Below are 9,660 nucleotides of genomic sequence, written 5' to 3'. Positions count from 1 at the left end.
TCTGGGCTCCTCAGTCTGCCCATCAGGGCTCTTCTGGGCTTCACCCCAGGCTGATTTAGACTTATCTCTCATCCCTGAGAGCAGTTTTCCCTCTGCATAAACAGGAAAACTTACACATTTGTACATCCGTGCCTTTGCTTCTGAAAAGACCTAATTGTCATCGTGCAACACACTGAGCTCCGGCTCTCCCAGGCTACAGGGGTGAGCATCTGCTCAGAGGCTTCTGGGAGTCAGCTCCGGTGAGTGCCACACTTAGCCCCTCGCCCATCACGCCTTAGAGATGATGGACGTAAAGCCCTCGGTGTGTGCACTGTAGAAACTGCACAGGGACAGGAGTCCAGGGCAGCTTCCAGACCTGCCACAGGTGGAGTCTTCTCTATGGCTCGTCCAGGATGCAAGAGCAGCTGCTTTCCGAAGAGCCATTTTCCACTGCAAGTTTTTAGCTCTCAGCCCTAAAGTCCACCAACTGAGGATCCTGGCTCCTGGACTTGTCCCCACCCCCACATCATCATTGCTGCCCAGTTTCCCCAAATTCTAACCTTCCAGTTCCACTGAAGAACATGGGACTCTCCAGATGCCCACAATACCCTGCCTCAGGGCCTTTCAACTTACTGCTCCCCTAGTGCTTCATGCTCATGCAGCATCTCAATACAAGGAAGCCCTCCTCTCTCTCGGACGCCCACCACCCAGGGTCAGGTGTCTCTCCTCTAGGCTCCCGTACCGCCTGCTTCTTATCTCCAACCCAGCAATTAATATACCCAACTGCCACATCTGGCTGATTTACTTACATGACAGCCCCGTCTACACTCCCAGATATGGGGCAGAGGCTGAGTCTGGCGTATTCTTGTATCTCCAGTGCCCGGCACAGTGCCTCACATATAGTAGGTGGTCAGTAAATGTATGTTGAATAAATGAGTCAATGAGCAAGGTGTCTAATTCATTAATTTTTTATTTTTCCCTACATTCTAGAGAACTAAGAAAACACAAGTAAATATCAGATGTATTTTTGTGCAACAGACACTGACCAACGTTTTATTTTACCTTTTTATATTTGGAGAGGGGGATCATTGTACCGGTAAAGTCTTTCAAGCTTTCAAAGAACAGCTTATTCCAATGCTATAATATATTCCAGACACAAAAAGTTATAGTGTCCCAATTTCTTTTATGAAACAGCAAATCTCTCCTTCTAAAACTGAAACAAAGAACAATAAAACATTTGACCAATGTCATTCACAAACCCAGACGCTCAACTTAAATACTTAATCAAATGTCTACAGAACCAAGGATTTTGAAAACATGGTTAGGTATGGCTTTTGTTTCAACCTCGATATAATACTGTCATCATTTAGTTTTAGCCAGTTTATTTCCTACAAATTGTTTGTCATTAGAGAAAAGTCAATTAAAGCAAACAAAACTTTGCAATGTACAAGTTGAAAGCTAAATCACCAAGAGACACAAAGGAGAACTGGAGCACAGATACCACGGGTGGTACGTTCTCCCTAACCCCACTCTATACCCCTCGACTCTTCGAAAGTCACAGCCCCAGTGCCCACTGCTGCAGGGCCCCTTCGACTACCTGCAACAAAACAAAGTGAGGACTCAGCCTCAGCCTTCACCGGTGGCAGGAGGAGCCCCTGACCCTAGCCTGAGATTGTAACCAGCACTGGCACTGTCCCCGGTACCGGTAATTGCTCCAGCCATGGCTCTAGCCCTGGCACTGGCACTGGTACGGGTGCTGATGCTTGCTTCAGCCATGGCAGAGGCCCTGGAACTGGAACTGGCACTAACACTGGCACCTGTCACGTCACCAACAGCAGCTGCATCTCGGGCACGGGGTATTTCCTCCTCTTCTTTCAATGCCTCATTTACTGCCACGGAAAGGATCTGGGGTGGGTGTCATTCACTTTGGCCACAAACTCCGGGACTTCCATCTGTCTTGTTTCCTTTGAGAGCCCCACAAGAATACCTAGAGCAGGGGATTGCTGCTGGACGCCTACTTGTGCACCAGATACTTCTGTTGCACACAAGCTTTGGTGATGAGCTTCATGGGCTCCCTAAAGATGAAATGCTTTTTAGACGAATGTACCTCCAACAAACACCCTCAATACCTCCCAGACCACCTCCTCAGGGACACAGCTGGCCTGCATGAAGATCAAGTCCAGAGTAATCATCAGGAGCCCAGTCTTTGGTGTGCCGTGGTCGCCTGTCAGGCCCCAAACCAGGGCAGGATCGATTTTTGTGATCAGGACATAGGAGTGCTCTGTTGGATCAAGTTCCTTCACCTAGAACCCAAAGACTACCTCGGGGAGGTCAGAGGCTCTCTTGAAAATCTCGGGGAGGAAGCTCCTGTACCTTTTGATGACATACTTCAGCATGTCTGCCCTTTTGATCGGCACCGTCTTCCGGTTCTTAACCAGCAGGTACTGCACCAGCTCGGCTACTTTCTAGCTCACAGGGTCTCTGGGCATGCGCATCAGGGATGTCGGGGGCCCGCGGGGTACTTGGGGGGGCCCCTAGGGGTTGCCGGGGTCCACAAAGGAACTTGCAGAAGCACCTGAGCAGGGGCTCCATGCCTCAGAAGAAATGCTCCCAGGGCTCCAGGGAGCACTTGGTGTCCCCGCTGTAGGCGCCCCCGTGGGGGGTTCTTGGGCAAAGGAGGAGAGAAGGAGGAGGCCACGGGGCCTCTGAGCCCCGCAGGCCCTGGGTGTCACCTCTACCGCGGACGTTCTCACCTGCGGCTTTGGCTGGCCCAGGAAGCAGGAACTCTGGGAAGAGATGCGCGTCCACGGGCATTCGGCGGCCACAGCGCTGTGTGCGAGGCCGCGAGGACGGTGACGTCGCCGCGGCTGCAGCGGCGGCTGCTGAGAAGACCCGGAGCCCCAGGGTCTTGAGTCGGAGGCCGCCGCCCTCAGACCCGGAGGAGGAGGGAGCGGGAGGGGAGGGGTCGGGGCTAAGCCGCCGCCGCCCGGGTCTTCCCCGAGCTGTGGGAACCGGCGGGTGCCGCCCCGCAGTGCCTCTTCTGGTAGGGGACAGTACAGCAGGCTGGGGCCTGAGGGATGCGGGGGCGCTGCTCCCAGAGGTGGGGCCTCTGATGTGAGGCTTGAAAGAGACCATAAGCCTCAAGGCCAGGCCCAGAGTGAACGCTTAACAACTGCTAACTGTCATTGTGAAGAATCAGATCATTCTGGATTGTCTTTGTCTCCCCTCTTTCCCTTGTGGAGAAGGCTCTCTAGCAGATGTCTCTGTTCCTGCCTGTAGGCATTTATCCAGCAGCTGCCCCTGCAGCTTCTTCTTCAAATAATCTACCCGAAGCTGCTTTGCTCAGTGCCTGACCCAGAGTAACCGCTTAGTGAATGTTCCTTTGATTATTACACGGTGCCATACCTCTTATCTACATTGCTCCTACCCTGTGGTCATCCAGATGCGGAGGAAGAACCTGGGGAACAAGTGACCTCCATGCAGAACTGCAGATGTACTTCCTTTTCCTTATGATCAGCGGATCTGAGGAGCAAAACATCGATTCTCTGGTGTATCATTTCTCTACCGGACAGTCCAGAAAGTTATTGTTAACTATAATCTAACTTTCCAAATCACCATTCTTAATGACATTTTCTTGTTACTGCTCTCTCTTCCGTGTCACTGGGCCTCGTTTTTCCTCTACAAACTGCTTCCTCCCATTTCGCCTCTCATCTGAGATTCGGGGACCCTCAGTAAACTCCTGCTCTGAGGTCAGTCCCCAGGAAGCCCACAGATAAATAACAAGAAGATTTCTCCACCCCAGCCAGTGCATTCTTTTACTATATCATGTGGTACAATTTAGCACTCCTTTCCCCCCCACCTAACCTTTCCGGACAGTAACCCGTGTAGCCTTCTTATACATAGCAAAACTGTCTACTTTTCTAGAGCAATTTTTATATCTCACTACAAGATTGACTCAATTTCCATATAATTTCCACACTTCTGCTTCAGGGCTTTCGAATTTCTTCTGTTGATCTAAATTATGTTGCTACTAATTCTACTATATAGATTTAGAAATTGTTTTTATTGTCTGGGTGGAACAAGTTCCCCCTCACATTTCTTCTTTTTCAAAACTTCTTCAAATATTGTGAAAAATGTTGTCCTCTATAAGAACTTCAGGATCACACTTTTCGAGTTAAAAAAAAAAAATCCCCGGCTTCAATTTTAATTAGAATTTCTTAGGATGTATAGTTCACTGTGAGAAGAATTACAATCTTTAAAAGATGTAGGCTTGGCCGGGCGCGGTGGCTCACGCCTGTAATCCTAGCCCTCTGGGAGGCCGAGGCGGGTGGATCGCTCGAGGTCAAGAGTTCGAGACCAGCCTGAGCGAGACCCCGTCTCTACTAAAAAACAATAGAAATAAACTATCTGGACAACTAAAAATATATATAGAAAAAATTAGCCGGGCATGGTGGCACATGCCTGTAGTCCCAGCTACTCGGGAGGCTGAGGCAGTAGGATTGCTTAAACCCAGGAGTTTGAGGTTGCTGTGAGCGAGGCTGACGCCACGGCACTCACTCTAGCCTGGGCAACAAAGTGACACTCTGTCTCAAAAAAAAAAAAAAAAAAAAAAGATGTAGGCTTCTCATTCATAAAATAGAGTACGTTCTTCCATCGATTCCAGGTTTTAATCAGAGTAGTGCAGTTACATTTCATAGTTTACCTTGTATAGCTTTTGCATATTTCTTGTTTGTCCATGGCAGGTTTTTTCAGTTTCATCGCTGCTGCGAATTGGATATTTCCCGTTATATCTTCTAATTACTTACTTCTGATATATATATCTATATATATATATATATATATATATGTATATATATATATATATATATAGATATATATATATATATATATATAGGAAGCCTAGTAGTTTTGTATAGTTTATCTGGCATATGGCCACCTTCATAATGCCTCTCTTTAATTATAAGACTTTTGCAGTGGATTCTCTTGCATTTTCTAGCTAGACAATCACATTGTCTCTGTATTATAATTACAGCACTCATTTCCCTTTTTCTGATCACATTGACTAGGACCATGGTACCATGTTGGGTAGTGGTGGTGATGTCAAACTTCCTTTTTTTTGCTTTTAGTGGGAAAGACTCTATTGATTTTTGGTGAAACATGTTGAGCCAATTATCAGGGTATTGTCTGTAGGTCCAAGTTAATCTGTCTTTGCTTTGCTTTGTGATACTAGAGCTGATCCCTATGAACCTTTCTCCTATGCCAGCTAACAGAATGTTAGGCTTTGTCAATAGAGAGCACTGGAGTGACCGTATAAGTCCCAGCAGGAAGACAGGTCCCTCCTAGCTGCAGTCTCCCATTTGATGGCATTCACTGAAGGAGGTCAGAGGCCAGCACAGACAAGGTCCAGCTGCACCCTCAGGCCATGCTCTCCCTACCATCACCACCTCCGAGCAGCACCAGCCTTTCTGTGCACCACCACCACTCGCCATCCTCCTGGGGTGGGGGTCTCTTCTACAGACCAGTGAAGGCCCACACTCTCTGGCAAGTTTCTGCACCACTTGCAGGCTCCATGTTCTTTTGACAGCCACACGCTCTTCAAAGAGGTCTGATTCTCAGCTGGGGAGGGACGGTGGTCTCTCCTACTTCTGTATTGTCTGTTCTTCCTCATTCTAGAGGTAGTAGCTGATATTTTACACCTGCTACCCTTGGACCCCTTAAAGGCCTCTTCTACTCCTTTTAGCAGCTAACCACCTTCTACTGCTTAGCCATGCTTTGTATTCAATGTTCTCTGTCCAAACAACCAGCACGGTTTCTGCCTCCTGATTGGGCCCTGACTCACATACCACTTATCAACCTACAGATGTTTCCCTCTAAAGCAAACTTCCTAGGTTTTTCTTTTTTTTCTATTCAGAAATGTATTTTAAATTTAATCAAATGGCTTTTCATCACCCATCAAATTATTAATGTTCACATGGTTTTTCTTCCATAACGGCTTCCAATTGTAAAGAAGCCTAGAAAAGATAGAGAAAACACAAGCAAAGAGATATGCATTAGAAATCATTGCAAGTTGTGGGAACAATACAAATTTCCATAAAACTGTCCTTGATGAGTCTTTGGCTGCAGACTCTCATTGAGATACCATAGGTGCTATAGAATCCTCTCTGTGTCACCCACTAAGCCCGGTCCATTGGCCATGTGGAGGTTTTAGCCTGTGAGTTGGGGGAGAGCTCTGCTCCCTGAAACACTCCCTGGCCCCTATTGTAGAATTTGCTCACAGTTGTTCTCTCTTCTCCTCATGACGAAGTCACCCAATCTCAACAGAGAGCTATCCAACTCCCTACTCCATCCACAGCCAGACCAGAGAGGGCCCTGCAGGCCAAGGAAAGGGGAAAAGTCAAGGCTTTGGCCTGCTTTCCATTTCAAACCGGGACCACCAGACTATGACCCAAGCTGAGAGCAGTCTGCTTGCTAGGCCCACTCAGTGTGAGTGGTGCAGTCAAGCTTTCATTCATGTTCTCTGCTTATCTGTGCAGCAGCGTAGGCCTATGCACTCCCTCCCTCTACCACCGCACACACTGCCCATGCTAGCCGGCTCTAAAAATGTGAAGACAAAATAGAAAATGGGCAAAACTCACGGACCTACTCCCCAGAGTCAGAAATTCAAATGGCCAATAAACATTTCAAAAACAATGCTCAACCCCACTAGTAATCAGGGAAATGCTCATAAAACAACAAAGAGATACGGATTTTACCCAACTATTCGGCAAAAAAAATTTTAAATAGGTTAATACCAAATATATGGTAAAATACAATAGTTAAGACTATAAATCGATACTAACATCTATTAAAAATTTAAATGTGTATGCACTTGATAACAAAAATTCACATAATGATGTTCATCCTGGGTACGGTTGCCAAACAAAATACAGGATGCCCAGTTAAACTTGAATTTCAGATCAACAGCAAATACTTTATGTGTGAGTGTGTCTTATCCAGTATTTGAGACATACCTATACTAAAACAATTATCAAGTGCTAAGCAATTGTTCATTGTTTACGTGAAATTCAAATTTAACTGGGTTTCCTGTACTCTTATTTGCTAACTCTGGCTACGCTAATCCTAGAGAAACATCCGAGCTGTGCAAAAGGAGATGTGCACAAGAATTGTCATTGCCATCTTGTTTATAATAAGAAACAAAATTGAAAAGAACAGAGATATTCACCCACAAGAGAATGGTTTAAAAACCTACCCTGTAACTAAATACCTTGCATAAGTTAAAAGATTAAAGCTTGAAAAAAATCTACTCTTGAATTTTAAAATGTTATGGAACAATATTTAGAATTTGATGTCATTTATTAAGACAATGCAAAACTAAATTACATTTCTGTAGGTAAAAGTACATTAGTGTAAACGCATAGGACTAGATCTAAAAAGATACTCACCAACCTTTTAAGAGTGAGGCTTTTAATTCTGGAGGGTTAGACAGAGTATGTACTTTTTAAGTGTCCATCATCTCAACATAGACTTTAAGTGCCAAAAAATTTTAAAAGCACTGAATTCCATATATGCACGGGTCTACCTCTGCGATTCGTGTTCTTCCCTGTTGATCTATTTATCTTGCCTCAAGCCAACTCAACTCTATTCTAATCAGTATATCTTTACCATATGCATAATATATATTATGGCAAGTTCCCCTCTGAGTTCTTATTTGTCAAAATTGCATATGAGGAGGTGTGTGTCCATTGCTCTTCCATCCATAAGAAAATTCTCATTTGGCAAGTTCAGGTTCACCTTGGTCAGGGCATGAGGATCCCCCATATGCCTCCATCCCCAGATGTTCACACCCACCACCCTCTGTCCAGTGAAGCTTCTACATATCTAGGACCATTGAGCGATGAGTTGTCCACAGATGATGAAATAATATGGCATGAATAAGTCCTAATGTGAAATAATTGTAGCAAATGTAATGTAAACCTGCTAAAATCACCAATTAAAAGGGACTCTCAAGTTAGATTTGAAAAATATAGATGCAAAAATTCTCAGTAAAATCCTAGCAAATCATATCCAAGTGCTTATCAAAAAACTAATCCCTCACGAGCAAGTGGGCTTCATCCCAGAGATGCAGGGGTGGTTCAACATACGTAAATCTATAAATGTAATTCAGCAATTAAATAGAAGCAAAAATAAAGACCATATGATCCTCTCAATAGATGCAGAAAAAGCATTTGACAAAATTCAACACCCTTTTATGATAAGAAAGCTTAACAAAATAGGCATAGACGGGACCTACCTAAAAACGATACAAGATATATAAGACAAACCCACAGCCAACATCATACTAAATGGGGAAAAATTGAAAGCACTCCCACTTAGAACTGGAACCAGACAAGGCTGCCCACTGTCCCCATTACTTTTCAACATAGTATTGGAAGTCCTTGTGAGAGCTATCAGGCAAGAGCAGAATCAAGGGAGTCCAAATAGGGAAAGAAGAGATCAAACTCTCACTCTTTGCTGATGATATGATGTTATATCTGGAAAACCCCAAGGATTCAACCAAGAGACTCCTGGAATTCATTAATGAATTCAGCAAAGTCTCAGGTTACAAAATCAATACACACAAATCAGAGGCATTCATATATGTCAAGGACAGTCAGTCGGAGAAGCAAATTAAAGACTCAATACCCTTCAAAATAGCAACAAAGAAAATAAAATATCTAGGAATATATTTAACTGAAGAGGCAAAGGACCTCTATAGGGAGAACTATGAAACACTGAGGAAGGAAATGGCAGAACATGTAAATAGGTGGAAAACCATACCATGCTCGCGGATTGGAAGAATCAACATTGTTAAAATGTCTATACTACCCAAAGTGATCTACACATTCAATGCAATCCCTATTAAATTACCAACATCATTTTTCACAGATATAGAAAAAATAATTATACACTTTGTATGGAATCAGAGAAGACCCCGTATAGTAAAAGCAATTTTAAGCAATAAAAACAAAATGGGAGGTATTGATTTGCCAGACTTCAAACAATACTACAAGGCTGTGGTTCTTAAAACTGCCTGGTATTGGCACAAGTGCAGGGACACAGACCAGTGGAACAGAACAGAAAATCCAAATATAAAACCATCCTCATATAGCAATCTAATCTTTGACAAAGCAGACAAAAACATACTCTGGGGACAAGAATCCCTCTTCAATAAATGGTGCTGGGAAAATTGGATAGCCACTTGTAGAAGACTGAAACAGGACCCACAGATTTCAACTCTCACAAAAATCAAATCACGGTGAATAACAGACTTAAACCTTAGGTGGGAAACGATTAGAATTCTAGAAGAAAATGTAGGAAAGACTCTTACAGACATTGGCCTAGGCAAAGAATTTATGAAGAAGACCCATAAGGCAATCACAGCAACAACAAAAATAAATGAATGAATGGGACCTGAGTAAATTAAAAAGCTTCTCCACAGCCAAAGACACAGTCATGAGAATAAACAGACAACCTACAGAATGGGAAAAAAATTTCGCAAACTACACATCAGATAAAGGACTGATAAGAATCTATTTAGAACTCAGGAAAATCAATAAGAAAAAATCAAACAACCCTATCAAAAAGTGGGCAAAGGAAATGAATAGAAATTTTTCAAAAGAAGATATAAGAATGGCTAACAAA

At 44.0% G+C, this 9,660-nt stretch overlaps 1 protein-coding gene across 1 annotated transcript; it reads right to left on the bottom strand.

Moving 5' to 3' along the window:
* Positions 1 to 963: 963 nt before the first annotated feature.
* On the bottom strand, positions 964 to 3,114 carry LOC123628227 (translation initiation factor IF-2-like). Its single transcript, XM_045537856.1, has 2 exons — positions 2,733 to 3,114; positions 964 to 1,192 (listed from the first exon to the last, which is right to left on the bottom strand). Exons 1-2 carry the CDS (start codon positions 3,112 to 3,114, stop codon positions 1,143 to 1,145), a joined length of 432 nt encoding a protein of 143 aa, XP_045393812.1. The 3' UTR covers positions 964 to 1,142.
* Between the last annotated feature and the right edge of the window lie 6,546 nt (positions 3,115 to 9,660).

This window comes from Lemur catta, chromosome X, assembly GCF_020740605.2.
Source record: "Lemur catta isolate mLemCat1 chromosome X, mLemCat1.pri, whole genome shotgun sequence".
In the NCBI taxonomy this organism is placed as follows: domain Eukaryota; kingdom Metazoa; phylum Chordata; class Mammalia; order Primates; family Lemuridae; genus Lemur; species Lemur catta.
This window is presented reverse-complemented; position numbering and strand designations above follow the sequence as displayed.

Coding starts and splice junctions, on each gene's coding strand:
- LOC123628227 (XM_045537856.1), bottom strand. CDS start 3,114: ATGGTCTCTTTCAAGCCTCACATCAGAGGCCCCACCTCTGGGAGCAGC. Junction 1,193..2,732: donor TGGGCCAGCCAAAGCCGCAG/GTGAGAACGTCC, acceptor TCTTTGTTTCAG/TTTTAGAAGGAGAGATTTGC.